We start from the raw sequence: 27,810 nt of genomic DNA on the forward strand, positions 1-27,810 counted from the left end.
TGCTCAAAGACTATAGCAGTGTGCTGTGTTTCTGTACTATATTTGTCATCTGGAGGCTTGACTTCTTAAAAAAATGAATAATCCAGATGAAAGATTGTAACAAGTACATAGTGATGAAAGACAGCAGTTCTTTGCTTGCTCCAGTCTATAAGCATCAAATGAATACAGTTCCCCACTGTGCTGCACATTGCACAAACCCATTAAGTGGACGACTTTGAAATGGTGGCCTCAGCTGAGACGAGAGAAAATACAGATATTTAGGAAAAACATATTCAAAAACGACTTTCAGTTTCTCTGAAGACAATAAAAAGAGAATTAAACATTTGTGCCTCCCAGATTTTTGTTAGGTCACGATGTCATTTCAGATTAGATTAACACTCCAAAATAAAATATCAACTATTTGTCTTGATCATTTTGTGAAATTTTAAACAATGGCATATTCTTTTTTATTTTCTTTCTTCTTTATTTTTGTGGCCCTCATGACAAGGATGACCAACATACACATGTGTATGTGATCTTTGCCAGTCCTCTTTTTTCTGGTCTGTTATGTTGTGTGTCAAAGAGGGCAAAATGTAACACAATAAATCCCACAGATAAAACATTCAAGTAACAACGATCGAAACACAGAATGAACCTGTGAGCTCAGAAACCGCACACTGCCACAATCAACACTGAACGTTGATAGTTGATATTAGTGGGGTAATGTGCTGAGCCAGAAACATGCAGGAACATCTCCATCAGTGTTCAGCGTTCTTGTTCAGGCTCAGCAGAGGCCAGACAGCACATGTTGCTCCCACCTAGATTGTAGAAGCATCCAAGAAGCAGGACAGCTAGCATCACTCAAGCCTGCGGACAGCATAGAGACCTGAAGCCTGTGGAGGACATCGGTTCTGACAAACAGGGCAAACCCTCAACAGCACAGGTCGACATCCCCACCACCCCAAGACAGAGCAAGAGGTGCCCACCTTGCCCCAGAGAGCCAGGCACAAGGACTGGGCATCACGGTCACAGGGATGACCTGAGGTTTGCAACATGTGGGCAAGCAGAGAAAGGCCTTACGCATCCATGCCCTGCAACAAATCACATCACCCAAGCCAGGAGGGGGAGGCATGGCATCCAGACAAGGGACTGTAGAGGGAGCAGTGCACCATAAATCCATTGTGGTAGGACACAAGAATTCCCAATCGTGTCCAAAAGAATAAAAAACTCAATTAACTCATGCTGGAGCTCCAAGAATGATCAGGTGCTGCCTGCAGGGACTCTAAGCAGCAGTGTGATGCTGCATCACAGACTAGAAGACTTAATAATGAAAAACATTGACCTTGTGTCATCTCGTTGCAATAAAACCAGGAGCAATAAAGCCAACTGTATACTTAAATCAACTCAATAATAATAATAATAATATGCTGTGCTTAAATGTTTTTAAGGGACAGAATTTCTTTTATTTAAGGAAGTTTGTTCAATAAGGAAATTCAACCAATCATTATTACTAAGCAATTGTTAACATGACATATTATTGTTACATATTATTTCATTTTAGACCAAATTCATGATTGTAGTTTGTAACTGCAGTCGATAATGTGGGTGACAGTGATCAAAACTGTAGGTGCAGAATAAGTGAGGGCTGTATTATGGACACCTAGTGGTTCGCATTGGTTGGTTTGCATTTAGAGGTCGTCATGCTGTCTTTGACAAACACACACCACTTTGAAGCATTGAGGTATTCCCCCCACTGATGAGGACACAACTGGGTCCTGCTTTGTGCAGGGGGCTTATGTTAATGACACACAAGACAGGTGTCGAACCAAGTGTTACCATTTTCTAATAAATGTGATTCTTAGTTTAAAGCTAAAGTAAATCCTAATTTATGCTTGGTGAACATGAACACTTTTTCAAGATACATATTATATGTTAAAGTTTCTTTTTGCCAGTTTACTGTGTTACAAAGTTATTTACTGGCATGGTTACATTGTTGTTTTCTTCTGAAATAACTCCGTGAGGTGGTCCTGTACCAGACACACATGAGGCACAGAATGAAACCAAAGTTAAATGACGAAATGCACGTAAATTAAAAATATTATGTCACCATGGCGATGTGTGTGAGTAGATATTGTGAGTAGAAATGTGTTGTTATAGCAGATACAACATTTACACTTGACTACATTTTTGTTAAACAAGCATCAACATGGTTCTAATCCTCTTTGTGTCAGTTCCATTGTAATCAAGACCAGATGATTGTTAAGTGTCTTAATGTAAAACAGGTTGAAAATAGTGCATATGAAGTGATATTGTTACAAGATTAGTTAGGGCTGACAGCGGGCTACTTTCAGCTAAGAGCACCGCTTGCAATCATTTCACACTTGATTATCCGTGTCTGTCTCTTTCTGCTGTAATCGATTTGTGCTGCACACATGCACACGCTTTATTCTGCTATTTACTTCACTTTCCATGTTTTTTGTGAAGTTCCAATAATATGTCTTTATTCAGAAACCCAAATCCTTAAGTTCATATTCAACAATTGGTCTGTCCTAAAAAAAAAAAATCAGATTTCTTCATTTCTTTTGGATATTTGTTCCACTTTAATGTTTCAGATCATCAAACAACTTAGTTTATCTTAGGTCTTTGTCTAAGTAATCAGAATCAGAATCAGAATCAGAATACTTTATTGATCCCTGGGGGAAATTATTTTTTGTTACAGTGCTCCATTTTAAACCAACATTAAGACAAGACAGACAATACACTAACTAAGAATAGTACAATATATACATATATATACATACATACATACATAAGTCACTTATAAATAAATATTTGGAAAAGAAACATGTGTAGTTGTAGCAGCAAACAGTGTGTAGCAGCAAACAGTGTGTAAATACAAAATGCATTTTTTAAATCATGTTTTCACTTATTAAGGGGAAAAAGCTGCCTGGCAGTATGTAAAAACATATATACCACCTGAACCTAATTATCAGTTGTGCTTAGAACTGCAATCATGTGTTTGGCAACGAGTTTGGAAGAATAATTATTGAGCCACACTGGAGTTTTTTGACTATGAATAATATATATGTTTAAGGTCATATCAAAGCATGTCAGTCTGATCTGGTAGGACTTTGATTAGGTCACTCCAAAACCATCATTTCAGTTTCTTTGAGTCATTCATATCTAAACCAAGTGAACTTGAGCTTCAGGACACAAACATTGTTCTTAAGAATTTTGTGGTAGAGAGCAGAGTTCATGGTTCCACGTCATCCAGGTCCTGAGGCAGCAAAGCCATGACTCTAAAGCTACCACTGCCATGTTTGACTGTTGGCATGATGTTCTTTTTATGATATGCCGTGTTTCTTTGCCAGGAGTTTAACTTTATTCACACCAGTCTGTAGTATATGTTTCTAAATATTCGGGGGATCAATCTTTGGCTCATGTGAGACGAGCATTTGTGTTGTTTTTTGTCAGCAGTGGTTTTCACTGCCCCACTCTCTTTTTTTATTGCGCTTGGAATAATTTTAAGAGACTGGCTACTAAAAGAAAGGTTCACTACTCTTCCAAGTTTACCTTCATTTGTGGATAATGACTCTCACCAGGATCTGTTGAAGTTCCAGACTGACAGTGACTTTGTTCTCTGTTCTTTAGTTTCTATAAATTGTTGCTTTCTGTGATCTTACAGCTTACTCCTCTTTGTCATTCAGGTTATATGTAAGAAATTTATTGATTCAACATTTCTGGTATTGATCAGGCCCGGCTGTGGCTTGTGAAATTGAGCTCAGCATTCCAAAAAAATGTGGTCAGCTAAGTTTAACAAGGTGGGGCTTTAAGTAAGTAAACTTTATTAAAAACCAACTCCCAAAACTACTTGGACTCAAGTGCTTGATTAAGGACAGTTTTTTTCTTCTTTTTTTGAAATAATGAAAATTCAGGGCTACTCAAGGTCTTGAATAATAGCTTGTAGTACCATATCACCCTATTAGAGCACTTCGCTCTCGCTCTGCAGGCCTACTTGTTGTTCCTAGAGTATTTAAAAGTAGAATGGGAGGCAGAGCCTTCAGTTTTCAGGCCCCTCTTCTGTGGAACCAGCTTCCAGTTTGGATTCAGGAGACAGACACTATCTCTACTTTCAAGATTAGGCTTCAAACTTTCCTTTTTGCTAAAGCATATAGTTAGGGCTGGACCAGGTGACCCTGAATCCTCCCTTAGTTATGCTGCAATAGCTGTAGGCTACTGGGGGATTCTCATGATGCACTGGGTGTTTCTTCTTTGGTCACCTTTTTCACTCATGTGTTTATAAACCTCTCTGCGTTTAATTATTACTCATTATAATCTCTGGCTCTCTTCCACAGCATGTCTTTGTCTTGTCTTCATTCTCTCAGCGGTAACAGCAGATGCCTGAGCCTGGCAGTGCTGGAAGTTTCTTCCTGTTAGAAGGGAGTTTTTCCTTCCCATTGTCGCCAAAGTGCTTGGTCATAGGATTTGATGTGATTGTTGGGGTTTTCTCTTTTTTCTTTTTATTATTGTAGGGTCTACCTTACAATATAAAGCGCCTGGAGGCGACTGTTGTTGTGATTTGTTGTTGTATACATAGAATTTAATTGAACTGAATTAATTAGCCGAATGAGACATAAAGGAAAGCATTTTCATATGTGATGGAATTAATAATAAATCACTTAAAAGTACAAGACAAAAAAGAAGAAAATGTAACAAAGTGATTTTAAAGTTTCAACTATGTTTTAACTCATGTTGCAGTGAGGTCACAGAGAGAGAGAGAGAGGATGATAAGGTGTGCATGGATGTGATTGGGTTTAAGAGTACCTGTGGAAGTTGTTCTTCCCTGTGTCTTTGGAACATTGGATCTAAGAGTTCATCGTCATCGTCTCAGTTTGTCTCCTCTCTAAGATCTGAACAAAATCAGCAACCGCACTAATTCATCTCCTCGATTTATGTGGTGGTTTGTTATGTTGATGTAGATGTTTGTACTTTTTTAAATTGATGAGTTAATGTACCAAAATATAATACAGTCATCATTTCTGGGTAACAAACTCCTGGCATGAACTTAGTGTAATGTAATGAATGTAATTACAAATCCTTCCTTATTGTTTTGGGCCATTGTTTGGTCGAGTGATTGAGCATCTCTCATGCCTTTGATTACACACTAAAACACTACTTTACACAAAATCAGTCCATGATTCATCTGCTGGTTTCTCACTTTTGCCTTCTTTTCCTCTCTCTGTCTCTCTCTTCACATATTGCCCACAGGCACGTATTAATTGAAGAGCCCTTCTTATAATTGGTTCTAATTGTTAATCACACAGCCCTATTAGAGAACAGTCTAATTAGAATTACAGATGATCATTAGCTGAGGTCCTGTCATTAATTGAACATTGTGACCTTGATAATTACTGTAGGCCTACATGGATTCTATGTGCTAAATAGAAATTTCAAATTTACTCTGAAATTTTCCAAAGACGGATTTTTTCTTTTAATGAACCTCTAGAAAGTCATCTGTATATGACCCATTGTCCTTTGGTTGACTGTTGTAGAGGGCTAATAACCTGTTTATCTTGCTAGTGTCAAGAACAAGATGAGCTCTCTGACAACTTTTTCATCTTCATTCTCAACAGTTTCTGTCTGAGGACTCAAGAAATGTAGCCTGTGGTAGCAGCTTTAATTAGCTTTGTTTTTCAGGTGATTATCTTTCAGGTAATACTGACGAACCGCACGTTGCAGGTGGGAGCACCACTTGTTGCAGCTACATATTCCACTTCAGTATCTTTTTCAAAAATACCTGGCCATAAACTAACTGGCCCCTCAGCTGCCTTTTTCTCCTTTTCCGTTCACGTTACTAAAGTTTAAAGGACTGGCAGTCTGTCCAGACTGTGCCCACTCATTTGTCTACCTGTATGTCAGCTGTTATAGAAACACCTGTGACACTAAGATGGATAAGCAATTCAAACTAACTTCCCTCAAGAATAACCTGGCTATGATGTGGCCAGAATATTTGTCTGCATGAACACTTTGGACACTTCTTATTGACTTAATAGATATTACAAAACTCTCAAAGATGTCGTTAACATCCTAAATATGTCAAGTATCCCAAACAAATATTGTTAACCCTGTGATTGCATTTTATGTTTAACTACAATTAGCTGTAGATGTAGATGAATGATGGGTCATAAACTAAATGAGGGCTTGATGTTAGATTTGGGAGAGTACAGAGTTTGGAAGTGTACAGCCTGCGTGAAAAACTCATTTAATCACTGGATGTCATCCATTGGTTATTGAATCGCAATTTTAAAGCTTTAACATTAATGTTTTGGTTACTGCCATGTTTGCTTTTCTGAGCCAGAAGTGACAATATTTGGATGAAAGACTGTATCCTAGCTAGCCATCTTTAGTTAGTAGCCGCATCTGTTCAAAACAGTCAGAGGCGCTAACAGTGGTAAGAGCCAAGATGGGGTCTCTGCATCATAGAAATATAACCTGGTGTACCACATTAGCTACCTAACACTGTTCTCACATGGCAGAGTTTCTTATTGTAAAATGTTGGCCATTTTATCTGTCAAGAGTATTTACCACGGTTATTGTAGTTGTTTACGTAGCTTCCGACGCTAATGCTAAGGCTACTCCTACTGAGACAATTGGAGGGCTACACTAAACACCTGGATAGCTTCATAGTGATTGCAGGAGATTTTAACCACACCAGTTTAAAGGCTGTGCTCCCTAAGTTCAAGCAATGTGTGGATTTTAAAACCAGAGGAGGGAGCATGTTGCACTTTGTGTATACAAACCACCCAGAGGCATGCAAGACTACCCCCCCCCCCCCACACACACACACACACACACACACACACACACACACACACACACACACCTCGGCTGCTCTGATCAACTTTTCATTATGCTGGTGTCTGCTTACAAACCACTTCTGAGGCATAGCAGGCCAGTAACGAAACTGTCACGTCTGCCAAGGCGAGCCATGTGGTGTTGGAGGGAGAAAGGACCCAAAATGCAGGCAGTAGATGATAATGCTAGTGATGTTTATTTACAAAGTGGCGTAGTGGCAAAACAGGCAATGAGGGATGGCAAATAACTAAAGAAACCTAAACTGGGAAAACTAAATAACAAACCTGAGATGATACCAAACAGTGTGAGAGGCAGAGAGACGCAGATAAGGAAAAAGACACCGTGGAACACAGACGAACCAGCAACAGGCAGGAGAACACACAGGAGTCCAAAAACAACCAAAGGAAACCCCCCGAAGCACAGAGAGCAGATCCAAAACAGTTCGGGAGGCCGACCCGGAGGACGGCGGCACAGCAGTCCAGAACAGTTCATCTCCGGAGGCTGGCCATGCGGAAGGCAGTGGTGACGGCGACACAAGTCTGGAGGCCGGCCGCGCGGAAGGCAGCGGCAGCGTTCAGGAGGTCGTCCACAGTGGCGATGATGCCCAACATGCGGCCTGGCAGATGACCGACGATGGTGAGGCGGCAGTTGGGGACCTGAAGGCGGCGTGGCCCCGCAGCACCAGGCGAGGCAGAAGCTGAAGCGGAGGCTGCTGCAGGCGAAGCGGAGGATGAGGGTGCTGCAGGCGAAGCGGAGGATGCTGCTGCTGCAGGCGAGGGTGAATGATGCTGATGCTGCAGGCGAGGGTGGCGCTGCAGGCGAGGATGATGGCCGGACGGGCTCCTCGGACCCCCCAGCAAAAACAGTCACAGAACCAATGCTAGTGATGTTTATTAACAAAGTGGCGTAGTGGCAAAACAGGCAATGAGGGATGACAAATAACTAAAGAAACCTAAACTGGGAAAAAATGTCCACCACATTACACTCGGTCATCACCCATCTGGACCTGAAAGATACCTTCGCCAGACTCCTGTACATTGGGTTTAGCTCATGATTTCACAGAGACTAATAGAGAAACTCTCCTTACTTGGCCTGAACACCACCGTATGTCTCTGGATCCTGGTCTTTCTGACTGAGAGACCTCAGTCTCTCCATGTTGGGAAAAACAACTCCAAGCCTATTACACTGAGCACTGGATCTTCTCAAGGCTGTGTTCTCAGCCCACTGTTGTTTATGCTGCTAACATACAACTGTGTATCTAGATATGAGGGTAACCTAATCATTAAGTTCGAATATGATACCACAGTGGTGGGACTGATTCGTGGAAATGATGAATCATTGCATTGAAAAAAAGTTGAACACCTTGAGGGCTGGTGTAGGGAGAACCATCGGGTGCTAAATGTAGCCGAAACATAAAAGGTGATCATCGACTTTCACAAGGTGTGGATCAAGCATGCTCCCCCCTTCACCATCAGCGGCCAATCAGTAGAGGGAGAGGAAGATGTCAGGTTCCTAGGTGTGGAGATCTTGCAAGGTCTGAACTAGCATCAGAAAATCTCAGTGATCCAAAAAGCAAAGAAAGGAGTTTGAAACAAGTCCCTCTCCTCACCAGCATCCTCAGAATTTTTTTAAGTGGTGTGGTTGTCATAATGTGTGTCAGCGTGGTATTCTAGCTGCAGTATGTCAGACAAAACATGACTGCAGAGACTAGTTGGAGCAGCCGAGAGTTTCCTTTCCTCTGTCCAAGACCTCTTCCAGAGATTCTGCAGGAATAGGCCACTAAACATAATAAAGGACCCCTCACACCGTATCCATAAATGTTCTTAACTGATGCCATCAGGCAAACGGTTCCACGTTAACAGAGGCTGAACCTACAGACTGAACCTACAGACTGAACCTGCAGACTGAACCTACAGACTGAACCTGCAGACTGAACCTGCAGACTGAACCTAGAGACTGAACCTGCAGACTGAACCTGCAGACTGAACCTACAGACTGAACCTGCAGACTGAACCTGCAGACTGAACCTAGAGACTGAACCTGCAGACTGAACCTGCAGACTGAACCTACAGACTGAACCTACAGACTGAACCTGCAGACTGAACCTACAGACTGAACCTGCAGACTGAACCTAGAGACTGAACCTGCAGACTGAACCTACAGACTGAACCTGCAGACTGAACCTGCAGACTGAACCTACAGACTAGGGCTGGGCGATATATCAAAAAGTTATCGTTACCGAAATTTATGACTCTCATCGACGTCATTTTGCCCATGTCGGTAAATTCGGTATTTAAAAAAAAGAAAAGGCTTGTGCAGGTTGGCGATGTTCATGTCCCTTTAAGACGCTGTGTTACGTTACAGACTTGACGGGGTGGAGTCACATGACTCTACTACCTGTAAAAAGACGAGACACGGGTGAACAAATGGAGGACGATTTAAATGTTGAAGCAGCAGCGACGGAGGTAGAGCTGGTGGAGGAGGAAGAGGAGACGCTTGTTAACAAAAAAAATGCATCATCAATCGTTTGGGAACATTTTGGATTCAACAAGGATGATATTGATCAAAAAATTGTTAAATGTAAACTCTGCAAAAAGACTGTTGCGTCAAGTCAAGGTAACACAACCAACCTCTTCCACCACCTGCAGCACAACCATGTGATTCAATTCGAAGACATAAAAAAAGCTCAAAGCGAGAAGAGAGTAGGACCAGCAAAAACGTCTTCCTCCACCAGGCAGCGGTCAATAACCGAAGCATTTGCTAGTACTCAACTATATGAGCGAACTTCAAAAAGATGGCAAGAAATCACAAATGCTATAGGCTACCACATAGCAAAAGACATGGCTCCTATTGCTACAGTGGAACGCAACGGGTTCAGACACTTCATGAAAATAATTGACAATACGAACTCCCATCACGAAAATATTTTTCAAAAACTATCATTCCCAGCATGTACAGCACAGAGAGGGAAAAGGTTGCTGCTGAATTGAGATACGTTAAGCACGTTGCAGCCACATCCGATCTCTGGTCCAGCCGTACAATGGAGCCGTATATTAGTCTCACAGTTCATTACATCGACAACAAATGGGAGCTGCGTACCAGAGTGCTCGAGACGGCCTATTTTCCATCTGATCACACGGGGGAGATGGTTGGACAGGGGTTGAGAGCGATGCTGTCTGCATGGGACATCAGTGAAGAGGACCTTGTTGCTATAACAACTGACAACGGCCCAAATATTGTGAAAGCTGTCAAGCTCAATAAATGGACACGGGTGCAATGTTTTGGGCACAGGCTGCACCTGGCAATCGGTAAGTGTGTACATCTTAATATATTTGGGTGGTGACATCTGGTGTGTTTTAAAGTGACTTTAATTCTGTGCGTCATATTCAAAATTGAAAGTATTAATGTTTGAATAATGTTTATATAGGCATAAAATACTTAAGACTGCTGAGCAGCAGTGTATCCAGAAGGTTTTTACAGAAGACTTATTGTGAGCCAGTGTTGATCATGTTGTGCTGTGAAATGTAGCAAAATACATGATTTTTAAAATGTTTTATTACTGTGCCAACCCTTTTTAACTTTGTAAATTAAAGATCCTGCCTGAAACCTGACATGGTCAATATGCTTGTGTTTCTTAGCAAGAACCTGGAGTAAACACTACTCAGGTAAACATTGTTAAGGTTCAAAATATTGGGGATGGAGACAAGAGAAAAACCACAATAACAACACTGGTCCGGTCGGGTTGAGTCAAACGATGATTTAATGATCACACACGTGGGAGATGGACACTGATGCAGACAGCCTCAAAATCTCAAAATGGTGGAGCATTGCTCAAACTTTTATAGCCTCTGGTGCCTCCACCTTATCATACAAAGCCTAAACATTCACATGCTTTCTCTCACACAGCGCCTAAGCTACGACCTTGGCTCCCTGTTTATCTGCTCCTGCTGAAATGGGGCAGAAAACTCCAGCACACTCTGTTCTCTTCTACTCAGACAAATTAGACAATAACTTTCTGCGAACAGTATTTCTTATAACTCAGCAGTATAATGCATCATAAAACAATATCATTCATTCACAACAAGTCAGCAGTTTAATGTAATGCAAATCAGTTTAACTAATGTAATAGTTATCAGCTTCTTCTAATTCAGGAGAATAATGCAAACTAAAACTACATAATAATTCACAATCTTTAATTAGGGGTATAACATGGCATAAAATAATATTATAATCTAACAACATCTACAACAGTAGTTTGATTGAACCGCTCAGGATACCAAGTCTGCTGCTGCCCCTTTTTGAAGTGCCCTGTTCAAGCCCTGCCTAATTTTAACTATCAGTGTTCTATTGAAGTTTTTTGCAAACAGCACTATTTAATGTTTTTGTTTAAGAGTTTATAGTTTTCACGAGTCACATGGCAGTGCTTAGTATTTATTATCGTTTTTTCTGTGTTCAATTGACATTTGTGTTTGTGACATTATTTGTTTACAAGTTCTAGTACCTCAAGGCCTTAGCAGAGATAGGCCTTTGTCCATGACGGCATTACATTTGCACAATCATTGTTTACTTTGTGAATAGCCAATGTGAAACATATTTATTATTAAACTATTTTGTTTACAAGGGATACACATTTTTTAGAGAGCATGGTTACATATTGTATCCTACACTTTTTATTTTGTTCAGTTAATAAATCTTAACCACTAAAAGTACTTACTACTATTGTCTTCATTTATTTTCAGTGACATTTTACAGTCCTTTAAAGTGGTAATAATATAATTGCAATGAATAGGTCTAGGGGGAATAATATTATCAAAATAACTGGAGGAACTATGCTGCCTGCCACAGCCCCATCAAATGAAGAAAACAAAAACGTTTGTTTCTTTGGCACTTGGGGTGGTTATCGTCCATTTATCGTTATCGAGGTTAACTGCTCAATTTATCGTGATATTGATTTTAGGCCATATCGCCCAGCCCTACTACAGACTGAACCTGCAGAATGAACCGCTTTCTCCCACAAGCTGTTAGAATGCTGAACTGCTGTTTAGGACATATACAGTACTACACCCAAGACTGTGTGGCAATGTTTCAACCTTAGTTTTGATTATTTGTCATTCCTACACAGTCACTTTTACCAAACTGGTATTAACCACTGGTTGCTGCTTACAGCCAGTGAGAGGCTATTTTACAGCTAGACGTCTTGGGCAGTGTGTGTGTTTGTGAGGTTGCTTAATTGACGTTTGTTTGTGTGTGTTTTTAAAGGTTTGTGTTGACCCTGAGGAAACACGCCTTTATTTTGCCTGCACTTGTTGGACAGCAAATTGAGTTTAACCCTTTAATGACCTCTATCTCATCAACATGATCAATACTTGCCATAATTTCAAAGTGCTATCGACAAAACTCTTTTTTTTGTCTAAAATTAACATTGTTGTTAACAAAAAGTTGCCAAAAACACCCAATGTATCAAATGTGATACAAAAAATATCTAATAAAAACATATCATACACAACATGATATAGCAAAACAAAGTGGATTTTGTTATAAGGGTTATTAAACATCTCAGTTCTTTGATGGGCTGGGTCTCACAGGGTTTCCAGATTATTTGTGTAAGTTTCATGACTCTAAAGTTGTCTTGGAAGGTTGTGACACTGTGTTCATGAAATCTGTATAAAGGTCTGAGACACAGTACTGAAAACAAGCTTTGCTGTAGTTCGACAGCTCAGCCACTTGATTGTGGTGTGTAATGAGACTTATTTTCACACAGTCATTTGGCGCTGTCACCAAGTGGCAACACTGTAACACAGCAGTTCATTTCCTGTGTATGTAAAGAATTTCAGTATATGTAACTGTAACTAATGTGTTCCTCCCTTTTCTCTCTCACTGTAGGCACTTCCTCTTTAAAACAGGCACAGGCACTACCCCCCTCTTCTCCACAGCTACTCCTGGCTACACTATGGCAACAGGCTCAGTGTACTCCCCTCCTACCAGGCCGTTACCTAGGAATACTCTATCCCGCTCAGCCTTCAAGTTCAAGAAATCCTCCAAGTACTGCTCATGGAGGTAAAATGAATTTTTCACCTTATTGTCCATCAGTAAGAAAGAGTACCTGCAAGCACACGCTTTGACTTTACTCAGAGTTTCAGGAGTTTGGGGAGATGCTGGCAAACAAGCTCGAGTTAGACCACTCCTGGGCCAATTTGGCTACCGGGGTATGTTCTTCAGATGAGTGGGAAAAACACACAGCACACTTTGCATCCTGTCTCTTTCAAGAACTTTCCCAGAGAGCACAGAGAGAGGCGGTTCTCCCAGATCCACACAACTGAAGTGATTTCTCTTTTGTCCTCATAGAGATCACATTTGATCAGTTTTTGGGTCACTTGATAAATTAAATCAGTATATTTGTGTCGAGAAATAAATGCAAAATATGAAACTGTGTAAAGTGCATGACAGTCATTTTATTCACAGAAAGAGAGTTCATAGATATTTTTTTGTACTTGATAAGCATCAAATTTATCTTTTTATGCTTTGCTTCAGTAGAGTAGATGTTTATTTAAGTAGAATCAAAGAAAGTGGATCTATAAAACCATCAGCACGAGTGTGGAGCTCTCAGGTTCGAGGTAAACGATTGAAACAACTACAACAGGAGTGACAAGATATGCTGAGCAGAGCATTCATGAATGCTTTCATGTGTTGAGACTTTAAAGTAGAATCTAGAGAACAGCTGACTCTGCTATTTGTTTGCCTACCACAGATTTGTGGCTTATTGTAATGCCTTGGTAACTATTTTATATCCTTTAACTCTCCTTTTGCAAGTTCCACACAAACCAGAAACACTCGGTGCAGGGCGAAACTCTGATCAGATGTTATCTTCCACAGACACAGAGATGCAGATATATTTTATCGGCAGTGTCCAATGATGCAGATAAAATGACCAATGTTAGGAAGTAGCATGAGGTATTTTGGGAGTGGTCACACAAGGCTTCAAGCTGGAGCTAACGTTTGTTTGCAAAAATAAATACAATCCCCAATAAGATGGTGGGATTGGTAATTAAAATAAATGAGTGCTTCCAAAATTACTCCAGAAAACTGTGACACGTGTTACAACCTTTGTTTCCTTTGTTTCCTTTTTTCTCAGGTGTACAGCCCTCAGTGCAGTAGGTCTGTCTGTACTGCTGTCTGTCATGCTCTGTTACTGCATCGGTAAGCTAACACACACACACACACACACACACACACACACACACACACACACACACACACACACACACACACAACAAGAAGATTGGTGATTTATATTTCTGTGCATTTTCATATTTCTGCGTCCCAGGTGCTATATGTTCTTTTTCCTTCTGTTTGGTTTTTATTAGAGATGCAGCATTGGTACATTACATTGTGCATTTCTATTTGTGTGCTATCCTTTTATTATATTTTCTCCTAACTTCCCTTTTTCTATTCTTCCTGTCAGCTTAGCCATTGTCAATTTTCAATTAAATTATATTCATATAGCGCCAAATCACAACAACAGTCACCTCAAGATGCTTTATATTGTCAGGTAGACCCTACAATAATACATGCAGAAGAAAACCCAACAATCATATGACCCCCTATGAGCAAGCACTTTGGCAACAGTGGGAAGGAAAAACTCCCTTTAAACAGGAAGAAACCTCCGGCAGAACCAGGCTCAGGGAGGGGCGGGGCCATCTGCTGCGACCGGTTGGGGTGAGAGAAGGAAGACAGGATAAAGACATGCTGTGGAAGAGAGACAGAGATTAATAACAGATATGATTCAATGCAGAGAGGTCCTTTAACACATAGTGAGTGAAGAAGAAACACCCAGTGCATCATGGGAATCCCCGGCAGCCTATGTCTATTGCAGCACAACTAAGGGAGGATTCAGGGTCACCTGGTCCAGCCCTAACTATATGCTTTAGAAAAAAGGAAAGTTTTAAGCCTAATCTTGAAAGTAGAGATAGTGTCTGTCTCCTGAATCCAAACTGGAAGCTGGTTCCACAGAAGAGGGGCCTGAAAACTGAAGGCTCTGCCTCCCATTCTACTTTTAAATACTCTAGGAACAACAAGTAGGCCTGCAGAGCGAGAGCGAAGTGCTCTAATAGGGTGATATGGTACTACAAGGTCATTAAGATAAGATGGGGCCTGATTATTTAAGACCTTGTATGTGAGGAGCAGGATTTTGAATTCTGGATTTAACAGGGAGCCAATGAAGGGAAGCCAATATATTATTACATTGTCTTATTATATGACATTATATTATACATATAATGTAGTGACTGGAAGAACACTGATAGAAATCAATCAATAAACAGATAAAAGAAAAAGAGGAGCCTCTAGATTCATAAAATCTTGGAAAAGCAAAATGTTTTTGGCACAACTGTGCATCCAGATCATAATTCTGATTGCAAATGCTGCCAAACAGAACAGGATTTAAAAAACAAAGAAACTGCCAAGAAGGCCTGACCATGCATGTACGACAGCTCAACGACAGAGCCTTGATTTCAGAGGACACGGTGATAAAGACTTAATTGGACAAGATTCAGAAGTAAACTGTAGCTTACTACGCTTCCTGAGAAATGTGCTCACACCTGCTGACATAGAGTTGTTATACATTCTGAGCACTGACCTGAGGGGATTGCTCATTTTAACCAGCTTCACATGAGCGTACAGCACTGTGACTACAACAGACCAGCAGTTAAATGTTTTCCTCTGTAAATATTCTGGACATTAGAGGTGAGACAGCGTGGCCGCTGTCACTGTGGGTGGGCTGAACTGGGCTCAGAGTGAAGGCCTGGTCTGCTTTGGGGTAGTCAGTCTTCTTCATGCTGCAGACTTTTCCACAATGAAGTTTCTATTGCACTCTTCTCATTATGTTGTCAGTTCCACAAAGGTAATATAAAATATCTAAATAATATGAAATATTTGGTAGCAGAAAGCTGCTGACACCATGTGATGGATGAATGTATAGTTTTTAGATTGAATCTACCTTTAAATCCACAAGATTGTTCTACTGGTTTTTCGCTCTCGCATGATCGTTGCCCTCGCCATTATCCTCTTACCTTATGACTCACACAGACGCCGACACATGCACATTCAGGCTGCTGTTGATTAGCCAGCACTCTCCCATGACCCTTTGCTCATGGCTCACTATGAGGGGTTGTGGGTAACAGGCTAGCACAGCAGGGCTCTAATTTAATGAGGCAGATGGTTGTCTATGTGTGTGCAGAATAACTGCATTAGTGTGTGTTGAGCGTCGTAGGAGGATCCACAGCAGGGGTTTCTCTCAATAAATGTTGCCATGTTAAATCAGTAATTGGTCCTTGACACAACTCACTGTAATATGTATTACAGTGAGAGTGCAGAAATCAGATATTCACGAATTCTTTTAAGTTCCAGACAGTAGAGACATTATAGAGGTGGAGCTTTGCTATTAGAACAATGTCATGTGTCACAATAATGTTGATCCTAGAAAAAAATAGCTCTGGAAAAAAAAATTGGCTTAAGATTGTCACACAGGATATATCAACAGATTATATTAGTTGTTAACCTTTCTGTTTTTAAAGCAGCTACCTGTATTTTGTGATGAAGGTGTTGTTCAGCCTAAGGAGCTTGGAAAGAAAATCGTCTGAACTTCTGTAAGTTTTCTTGAAGGCGTTTCATCCCAGAAGGTTCTTCAGTTCTAAGAGCAATTGGCTGCGAGTCCCAGATTTAAGCCCTATGGGAGTGTCCGAAAGAGGGACATGGACCCCCTATTGATCCTCTAACTCACTAAATATATGAAGTGTTAAATGTGATATGTAGTCTGAAGCAGTGACGTGGTGGCTGTAGCTCAGAAGGTAGAACAATCTGCCAGTTAGCGGTTTAGTCTTTACCTGGTCCTGTGTGAGAGTTAAAGTGTCCTTGGACATACTGAAGCTCAAAGTTGTTTGTTGGTGAGCTTGACAGACACAAAGTGCTGTTTAAGTTTGAATAAATGTGGCTTGTAAAAACAAGTGCTCTGAATGTGCAATGAGACTAGAAGTGAAATAAATAATGAAAAAGATGCTAATGATACAATTGTTATAACATTGTTGTATTTACATTATTGTGTCATAACAAATTATCCAATCAAGCTATTTAGGAGAAAACACAAACATCAAGATAAGCTGTGGATGTCAAAGTGCTTAGAAAACACAGGAAAAGACTGTTTTTACAAGGTATCACAAGTGTGATAGTGTTTTATGTGTGTCTAGATTATGAACACTAATTGGTAAATTATTAACTAGCATTAAAAAGAGTAGATGAATTCGTCGTTCTCCATTTGGAGCATGTAGATAGAGTTATTGATGGGAACTTAATGTTTGTTTGTGTGTTTTATAACTTCTGCTTTCTTTTTTATTTTTAAATGTATTTTGTTTTTCATTTTATTTATATTTGTTCAAAATAAAGCTGTCAATCAAAAATGTGAAGTGTTTTATAAATAGCACTCCATGTTCATGTGCATCATACTTATTGGAGATGAAAAGATAACTGCGATACTGTAAAAATAGTTTATGTGCCTGGCTGAGTGTGGGTTTCCTTTCAGACAGACATCTGATTATCTCTGGGCTTGATGATAGAAAAAGTATTTTGATCTGGATCAAATTAATCCCGCACTACAGATTTCCTCAGATACATAACAAATTTACAACTTTTTTATGTCTATAATTAAATCTAGAAGTCATCTTTACAGACTTTTGTTGAATTGAAAAACTGTTGCCTGTGTACTAGGATGTTTTGAATTGTTTGGCAAGTCCAACACAATGAGATGGCCAACAAGACAACGGTTATAGGTAAAGGAACCCTGAGACAGATGGAATAAAACAAAAAACTATCTGTATTTAAAAAATGAGGAAGAAAACACAAAATCCAAATAACAAAATATTTCACAAGGGGAGAAAAAATAGCTTCAGCTAATAAATGCAAGGCACTGGGGGTAAATAAACTACCAAAATAAAACAGGAGCTAAATAACCATTAACAGGGAAAGGCATAAAATTATATAACAGAGGGGGAAAGACGCAGGAGGAGTAAACCCTCTGAAACAAACAGAAACTGGAACAATGAAATAAAAGATGAAAATACAGGGCTAAGAAAAAGTGTTTGTCCCCGTCCTCAAAGAACCCAGACCAACATCAAAGTACCAGAACAACATCAAAGAACCCAGACTAACATCAAAGTACCAGAACAACATCAAAGAACCCAGAACAACATCAAAGTACCCAGACCAACATCAAAGAACCCAGACCAACATCAAAGTACCCAGAACAACCTCAAAGAACCCAGACCAACATCAAAGAACCCAGAACAACTTCAAAGTACCGAGACCAACATCAAAGAACCCAGACCAACATCAAAGTACCAGAACAACATCAAAGTACCCAGAACAACCTCAAAGAACCCAGAATAACATCAAAGAACCCAGAACAACCTCAAAGAACCCAGACCAACATCAAAGAACCCAGACCAACATCAAAGTACCAGAACAACATCAAAGAACCCAGAACAACATCAAAGTACCCAGACCAACATCAAAGAACCCAGACCAACATCAAAGTACCCAGAACAACCTCAAAGAACCCAGACCAACATCAAAGAACCCAGACCAACATCAAAGTACCAGAACAACATCAAAGTACCCAGAACAACCTCAAAGAACCCAGAATAACATCAAAGAACCCAGAACAACATCGAAGTACCCAGAACAACATCAAAGTACCCAGAATAACATCAAAGAACCCAGAACAACATCAAAGAACCCAGACCAACATCAAAGCACCCAGACCAACATCAAAGAACCCAGAATAACATCAAAGAACCCAGAACAACATCAAAGAACCCAGACCAACATCAAAGAACCCAGAACAACATCAAAGTACCCAGAATAACATCAAAGAACCCAGACCAACATCAAAGTACCCAGAATAACATCAAAGTACCCAGAACAACATCAAAGAACCCAGACCAACATCAAAGTACCCAGAACAACATCAAAGTACCAGAACAACATCAAAGAACCCAGACCAACATCAAAGTACCCAGACCAACATCAAAGAACCCAGAACAACATCAAAGTACCCAGACCAACATCAAAGTACCCAGAACAACATCAAAGTACCCAGAACAACATCAAAGAACCCAGACCAACATCAAAGTACCCAGACCAACATCAAAGAACCCAGACCAACATCAAAGTACCCAGACCAACATCAAAGAACCCAGACCAACATCAAAGTACCCAGAACAACCTCAAAGAACCCAGAATAACATCAAAGAACCCAGACCAACATCAAAGAACCCAGAATAACATCAAAGAACCCAGACCAACCTCAAAGAACCCAGAATAACATCAAAGAACCCAGACCAACATCAAAGAACCCAGACCAACATCAAAGTACCCAGAATAACATCAAAGAACCCAGACCAACCTCAAAGAACCCAGAATAACATCAAAGAACCCAGAACAACATCAAAGAACCCAGACCAACATCAAAGTACCCTGAACAACCTCAAAGAACCCAGAATAACATCAAAGAACCCAGACCAACATCAAAGAACCCAGAATAACATCAAAGAACCCAGACCAACCTCAAAGAACCCAGAATAACATCAAAGAACCCAGACCAACATCAAAGAACCGTGGCTCTCACTTGCCTCAGATAAGATATTGTTCATGATTCAAGGTTGAGATAAAGACTGGCAGAGTTCCAAAGAACAAACCTCTGCTGACTAAAGGAACACACAGACGTGTTCATGATCCACAAGACTTTTTGGAAACTATTCTGTGGAATTATGGCATAATATTTAAACATTTTGAAAGGTTTGCATCCTGTTACATGTGGTGCAAAAGGAACAGCATTCCATAAAAAGGTCAAATATGGTGGTCGTAGTATGATGGGCTGCTGTTGCTTTGCTGCTTCAGGATCTGGATGACCTGGCGTGACCTTAAACAGGCTGTTCTCATAACCCTCCAATTTTATAGAAAGACGACATGGACAACATTCCTCCGCGGGGATGTTGAAATCCATATCGCAAACACTTACTCTTCTCGCTGCCAGCAGCACAACTTATTATTGGGCAATTCTTTTTTCACACAGGGCGAGACAGGTCCATTGTTTTTCACTTACCGGTAATAAATCTGATTTTCATTTAAAACTGCATGTTCAGTGTTAGTCAGGTTTGTTTGTGATCTGAAACATGTGACACGCTTGCTCATTTTGTTTCAACATAATTCTGAGGCTCCTTGTCCTGTAGGAGTGAACAACAGTTTGAGCTGAGATCTGTGATGAGCTGTGTGGTTGTGGATGTTTCTGTAGCTGGTGGATACTCGTTTCACTTTTTATCCTACTTATTTCTCAACTGAGATGTAGCAGGAGATGAGCTTGATGTTTAAAGTTGTCTGATGCTTTAACACAAACACACACCTGATGCTTGTTTATGTGTGTGTGTGGAGGTGAGCGAATGGTTAGACTGGTGTTCGCTTGCATATTTGAGTGTCTAATAGATTACTGCTGAACACTAAACATTTTGCCCCCCTGTTCGTCTGCTCCTCTTTGCAGCCATGCACCTGTTTGGTCTAAACTGGCAGCTTCAGGAGAGTGAGGGATACGGAGCCTTTGAAAATGGAGGTGGAGGAAGAGACACAACACCCAACACATTTATAGTGTCTACAGACAACAGTGAGTCCCTGCTTAAAGAATTTTTCCTTCCCTTTCTTTTGACATTAAAAACAATAAAAGCTGTGGAAAAGAGCTGGACGCAGGAGCCCAGGATAGCCTTCAGAGTTTACCACATATTATAATCTGCCACTCACTCTCAGAGGTCAGGGTTTCTCTCCAGCCCTTTTCAGAGTCTGATGTTTGATATCACTTTGATGCTTGGCAGGCACACACACACACACACACACACACACTGAGTTGGACTTGAACAACACCCTTAACTGGCTTTTTGAAGATGGAGATGTAGTGACCCTGCTCTGAGTCCCTCTGGACTCGAGGCAGAAGACAGGAAATGGACAGTACAACTCAAAGCAACCAGATACAAACCAAACAGATTTTCACATCAATAACATGCTTTGTTTTTAAGTTATGCAGTCTGAAAACTTATTTTGAAGGCAGTGACTAACAGCATTGCAAAGAAACCAGAGAAGTATTGTAAAAGAAAAATGAGTGTAACAGGTAACAGAGATGTAGGACAAAAGCCACGGCTGCTGACCTCACCCTGCCAGTCACGCTTTTGTTAAATGTGCAGCTTTTCTGTTCTGTGGTTATTCTCTCTCTTTGTCTGCCTGTCAGACTCTTTTAGTTTCATGTCTTCATTTTCTCAGCTTTTCTTGCCTTTTTTTCTCAATTCGTTCTTTTCTTTTTCTCGCTGCTCATCCCTTCTGTTCACACCACAAAGCAGTGCTGAATAAAACTTAAAATGAGCGAGATAACAGCAGCACACACCGACTGTTGGAGGATGTTTACTGAAAGCTGTGAGGGCTCTGAAATCGTTGTTTGGAAACAGAGAAAGACTATAAATGTTTCCTTTCTGCTGGAAAAAGTTTGCTCCCAAACTTTAAACTTACAACAGTTTAAATATGTGCAGGGATATGAGTCGAAAACAAGTCACAGATAATGTTAAAGAAAAGAAAGAAAGAGTTAAACAGGTTTAAACGATTTAGGCAAAGAATGAGTTAAATGGCAGTGTTGGAAAGCAGATCTCCACTCCTGTGTGTTAGCTGTTATACACAGGAAGAGTGAGGAGAACTACAGAAACGTCAGGGGTGGGAGTCTTTCTCACATAAGAAATAATAGTTTGCGTCTTTGAGTTGAACACTTGTGTTATATGCAGCATGTCATATCAGCTAATGCATAGCACAGGTAAATATTCACACTCTGCTGACACACCTGAGCCAGTGCTGGTGAACACACTCTAGCTCTACTCTCTGCAAACTACACTGCAGCTAAAGAAACACAAACAGGTGTGTGTGCCATGATTCCTTTGTGTGAAGGAACCTTTTCTCAGTATCAGTTAGTGTTAGTGTCACAGTCCACGACTGACACATTCAAGGACATTCAGTAAATCACATTGTTGCAGGTTTAAGGGCGTCTTTGCTTTAACAGTGTGGCAGTTCTGAACACAATAACATTAATAACACAACAGCCAAGTTAACTCATAATCCCGTCCATTACAGTATAATACATTCTGTCAACGTTTAGTAAGGTGTAGATTCTATAAAACATGCATCATTGACGTTTGTCCTTGTTGTTATGGCCCTCCCAGTCGTTTCTTTAATGGTTTGTGTGGTAGGTGTTCCAGGTTAACTGGTTTTTACTTTAACTGGTTAGATTTTTCTACAAATTCCACTTTCATTGTTCCAGATGTTATACCTGCAGATTATTCTTTACCCTCTTAAAAGCATGACATACACTGGAGTTTCTGTGTGAGGTATGGGGTACAGGTCAGGAGGAAGAACATGTCATCTACTAATCAAAGCAGTGGTGGTGGTTCAACTCCTGGCTGCTCGAGTCTGTGTGCCAAACATCCTTGAGCAACATATTAACCCCAAGTTGCTCTTTGTTGCGTTTCCTGTAGGCTGAATGTTGGATAGAAAGCACAGAAAAACATAGCAAAAGTGAATGAGGCAGGTTGTATAAAGCATCCAAGGTGCTTATACAACCTGCTCTGCAAGAGTAGAAAAGAACCAGCCCAGTTACCATTTACATATATAACTGTTAACCACAGGGATCAGCCACGTAAGCGTGCCGACACTTTCTGAGGTTCAGCTTTTGTTTTCTTTCGTGACTTTGCACTCACTCAAAAGAAAACCTTAATTAACCTGTAAGAAATCTCTGAGTGTTATTATATGTTCACTTACTTACTGTTTTCAACTGACCAAACATAATCATTTCTTCTGCAGTGAATTTTCTGTAGTGAAGTACCACAACCAATGTAACCTGTCTCCAGTGTCTGTTAGCTCTCTAACAAGCACTGGTATTATCTCCGATGTCGATGATGGACAGTGTTCTTCCTACGTAGCCATGATGGTGGCTTTTAGAGCATCTCATGGATTCAGTTTGATGTGTTTTCCTTCTGCAGGTAAGATGCTTTTTCTAGAGAACAACACCATAGACACAGGAGAGGTGGATGTGGGGAGACGAGCCATACAAGATATACCTGCAGGTGAGCTGTGTACACAAATGCACCTGTGTCGGGATCTGCTGTGATTAATACTCTGTAAACTCAGTGTAACATTTCCAACACCCCACACCAGTTTGTAGGATTGTTACGTCGTGTAGTGGAATCTTTCTGTGTTTCACCTGCATGTTTCTGTTAATCAGTTATATCAGTGATGGCAGAGATTCTAACAATTCAGTGGAGTGTGTTACTTAAATCTACTACAAAGAGGAACGTAATCATATTATAATAACTATACTTGCAAACAAGGCAGCACAGTGGCGATTAGCACTGTTACACACAGCAACAAGGTCCTGAGTTCAATACCCCCACCTGCCCGGGGCCTTTGCGTGGGTTCTCTGGCTTCACAGTCCAAAGACTTTCATTATCTAAATTGTGAGGATGGAGTTATAAATATTCCACATGTGAGGAACTCTGCATCTGTAGCACTGTGAATGAAATCACTAGTTTTGTTTACTGGTTTTCACTTCTGACATTATTTTCGAGTGTGTCACAGTAATAAGCCTTAAAGGTTAAACGGCTTTCTTGAAATGAATTCCTTTGCCACATATTTATGAATAAGACGCAGTAGTAACTTGTTGTGCTACAACACCACACGCAGTTGCAGGAAACAGAAGTCGATGGGAAATGAATAACAAATCACACTGTTTTTATAAAGACAATTAACACTGAGAAGGCGGCATTTCTGAAAGTCAGTTGGGGAGTGTTAATATTTAAATCACTGACGTTAATGTTGTTCTGTTTCTTTATTCAAGGTGTGTTTTGGAGGTCCCAGCTGTATATCGACCAACCACAGTTCCTGAAATTCAACATTTCCGTCCAGAGAGATGCTCTTGTTGGTGTGTATGGACGCAAAGGCCTACCACCTTCACATACACAGGTAACACGGGAATGCAAATGTTACCAGGACTACTTTAGAACTACTGCACCAACATATTGGAGAGTGGAAAAAGTGCATGAAGTGATATTTTCACCATTTGAAGTACTAATGAAGTAATGTCTAGCTTTAATCATTGATTCAAACAGCAGTGATAGAAAATGACACCTGAGTGATTTTCACGTTGTCGTGCGATGACATAGGTTCAAGTTTTTGCCATTTGGCAGTCAGCATTGACTTTTAAGAGACTGCTAATATATCCTCTGTGCCTCTGTGTCCATCCTTTCATTGTTAATAACATTCAGGGCTCTAGAGTGCGACCAAATATTTCAATGGTGCGACTAAAAAAAAAAAATTGGTAGCAGCAGTGCAACCAGCTGTTCCAGTAAAAAAAAAAAAAAGTCTCTGAAAGTCCGTGTGGTCAACAACTGACACACATCATGCCCCTGTCGTGTGTCCCAATCAGACATAGTCGTGGGGCGACCGTGGCTCAGGGGGTTGGGAAGCGTATCTGTAACCGGAAGGTCGCCGGTTCGATCCCCGGGCTCTCTTTCCTGGTCGTTGTGTCCTTGGGCAAGACACTTTACCCTACCGCCTACTGGTGTTGGCCAGAGGGGCCGATGGCGCGATATGGCAGCCTGGCTTCTGTCATTCTGCCCCAGGGCAGCTGTGGCTACAACCGTAGCTGCCTCCACCAGTGTGTGAATGTGAGAGTGAATGAATAGTGGCATTGTAAAGCGCTTTGGGTGCCTTGAAAAGCGCTATATAAATCCAATCCATTATTATAGTCAGGGGCGGGACCTCTATGATATGAGAGAGAGGTGAGTAGCTTGAATAAAGCGATATCGATTCATTAAATCCTGAATCGACTTTTAAATATAAACTTATTTTGCCAGAAACGCCAGAATCTCAGGTTAAAGCTCACAAAACTATTTCAACAACCATCATGAGAGCAGGTAACGGACTCCACACAAAGACGTAAACACAGAGCGGACCTCCATGCATCAGAATCAGCTTTCTGTTTCGCGGCTTTCTCACCCGACGGCCCGTACACGGACACGCCGTCGGGGCTGAAAGCCGACAGCTCGCTGACTCTGATGCGTCCGGTCCGCGCTTTGTGTTTACGGCTTTTTTGCGCGAGATTCTGATGCTGCAGGTTTTGTCTCTTTCCAACCAAAATTCACTGAACCAGCAGCAAAAGAAGATCCAAACTACGCTTCACATAAACCTCGTCATGAATTCCCTCTGACTTCTGCTGTTTTGCACTTCATGCACAGCTCTCTCTCTCTCTCTCTCTCTGTACTTCCCGTCTCAGATCTCTGTTTTCGGCATCATTCATGTACTTATTACCCATCAGTCTACCCGTTGTTTTAAAATGATGCAAAATTGCAGAATAGTTTTAAGTTTATCTGCAATAAAAAGCCAGGCCAGGAAAGTCTCCTTCATGTTTTTTTCTCTTTTATCCTCAGTTACTTTGACACAAACGCATCTGCTGTGATGTTCACACCTCTGATGAAGTCTCATGTGTATCAGTACTGATAAATGATCAGAATTATAATATTTCTGACTGTCTGAGGCAAAATTGAATCGAATCAGGACCTTGTGAATCGGGGTCGAATGGATTGTAGAAATCAGTGATGATACCCAGCCCTAGTGAGCCGTAGTGAGCAGCCTAGGCCTGACAGAAGTGGCTGCGATAGCACTGCCCAAGTGGCTCCTCCCCCAAACAGGCCGTCAGAGGAGCCGATGTGATGATTGAGTTTAACATTGTCTGCAATATTGCCAAAGAGTGCCAACGCACTTTAAGCACAAGCACCCATTCAGTAACTTGTCTTTCTTCTAGAAATGCACTCCAAATAAAGAACTTTGTGTTGACAAGATTGTTAGTAAATCATTTACAAATCAATTTTGTCTGCATAGACAGCAATTTCCCCCAAAAGTGCACATGTAGAACTGCTGTGTTAAGCGATGTGGTTGAAAACTTTGGGTGCGCCTAAGAAAAAAAGTTAGGCATAGCAGTGCAACCGTGGCAACAAGTTAGTGTAGTGCCCTGACATTATTTTCCAGCATCTGCGTGACTCATTTGTAAAAAACAAAAACAAAGCAACATTTTTTGAACAAAACAAAACAAAGTTCGGCTGAATGTTTTCGGTATTGCTGCGTCTCTGGTCTTTCTGAAGCTCTTTCACAGTTGCTGCTTCTTTGCTCATTTTTCCAGTGAATTTTCCTCTATTGGTCAAACGTATCTAAAGTCAGAGAAGGAAGCTGACTCAATGGGATGTGACCTTAAGTAAGTTTTAGCCCACTAAAGACTATTACTAATTATTAATTAATAAGTAATCATCTGGGAAAGGATAAGGAACTCATTTAGACAACAGATTACCTTCAAGAGAGAGTGACCTAACTCACCACTGAAGGCCTCAGGGGAGCAGAACGACGGAGAGGAAGTGTCAGAGCAGGTTCAGAGCTCGGGGACCAGGTTCGGCAGCCTTGGTGTTAGGGTTTGAATCATGGCGTATATCTCATTGGTGAATTTTCAGAAGAGAAGATAATCTGTTTATGTTGACCTAAAACATTATCCTGACATGGAACATGCAGAGTCTGTACATAACCAGATTGTTCTGTTATGTTGGCTGAACTCCAGTAAAGGCCTGACACAGGACCTGAGAGCTGCATCTGGCCCTTCAGCTGATCATCGACTGTTCGCTGAAGCCTGATGGTGTCGATGGGATCTGGTTAGAATTGGAACCATTTGACTGGCAATGGCTTCATGTTTGAGGATGACAATGGTCCCAAACACACGGCCAGTGCAGTAAAAGCATACTCGGATAGAAAAAACACACAATGGAAAGCTTGCAGTACTGGACTGGCTTCTCACAGTGTCAGCCTCAACATTATTGAAGTGCGATCATTCTGACAGAGAACAGAAAGAAAGGCAGCCGAGATCCAAAGACGGACCTTGGAATCTCCTTCAAGAAGCCTGGAGAATACTTCAATAAATGATGAGAAAATTACAGGTGGCACATATCATGTGGCTGTTTCTGTTTATGCTCGGTCATGTCTGAAAGGGACTGAGAGGAACCTTCATTTATAATGTAAATATAGATGAAAGGGCATCTGTCAAAAGGTTAGAAGCTATGTTATGCATTCAGCATACAGAGCTGACTCATTTAATTGTGGTGTATGTGTGCAATAGTTGCCATGGTAATGTAGGTCATGACCCTGGGATGAGATTTTGTAGGCAAAGGACGACATGATATGTTTCCAACTGAGACGATATTGATGTTTTTATCTTTACGCCTGAAAATGAAACCTCACTGAACCAGTGGCTGCAGCTGATATCTGTTCACTACTATAACATTTAGGACAGTTTGTCGTCGTCCCTAGTTCGTCTGACTTTTCTACTTTCAACAAATTTCCGAAATGCTCAGAAAAGCGCATCAAATCAACACAGGAACGACGGCGCCGTCCTAGTGGCAGCCTAAGGCAGCTGCTCTCCGACTCTCTGATTCTGATTCAAGTTATAAATATTTCACAGGCAACTTTGCAAGTGAGTGAAGTGCTTCGTAAATCTTAGTCCAAAATGAATATAAGCTTCTTCACTAAACTATTCCTTTAATGACGACATCTCTGTGTTCTGTCAGAGGACTAATCCACGCAGTCACACAGCTCAGTGTTAGCACTTTAGATGACTTTGCTTCCTGTAAAAGGGAGTTTTCCCCTTTCACTCATTGTTTTCTCTATTACTGTTGTTGTGAAATGGTCCATTACACACAGAGCGAATTTCATAGACGTCTGTTATGTCATGTGAATACTCAGAGTTTAATTGGTGATATATTTAAGATTCACCTAAGACCATGTGACAGCATCGTGGCCGGTTTAGCTCAGTGG

General features: G+C 40.8%; 1 protein-coding gene across 6 annotated transcripts in view; it reads left to right on the forward strand.

Annotated features, from left to right (window-relative positions):
* The window catches only part of tenm3 (teneurin transmembrane protein 3), a 220,732-nt gene that overhangs the window by 100,934 nt on the left and 91,988 nt on the right, over positions 1-27,810 (forward strand). For all 6 annotated transcript variants that reach the window (XM_082536064.1, XM_082536065.1, XM_082536068.1 and 3 more), the window contains 5 exons: positions 12,718-12,891; positions 13,967-14,031; positions 20,420-20,539; positions 22,944-23,027; positions 23,798-23,922. In XM_082536064.1, coding sequence (XP_082392190.1) covers positions 12,718-12,891; positions 13,967-14,031; positions 20,420-20,539; positions 22,944-23,027; positions 23,798-23,922 — 568 coding nt within the window. The remainder of the gene's footprint in view (positions 1-12,717; positions 12,892-13,966; positions 14,032-20,419; positions 20,540-22,943; positions 23,028-23,797; positions 23,923-27,810) is intronic.

The sequence above is a fragment of the Aulonocara stuartgranti genome (genome assembly GCF_965226115.1).
Source record: "Aulonocara stuartgranti genome assembly, chromosome: 6".
Lineage (NCBI taxonomy): Eukaryota > Metazoa > Chordata > Actinopteri > Cichliformes > Cichlidae > Aulonocara > Aulonocara stuartgranti.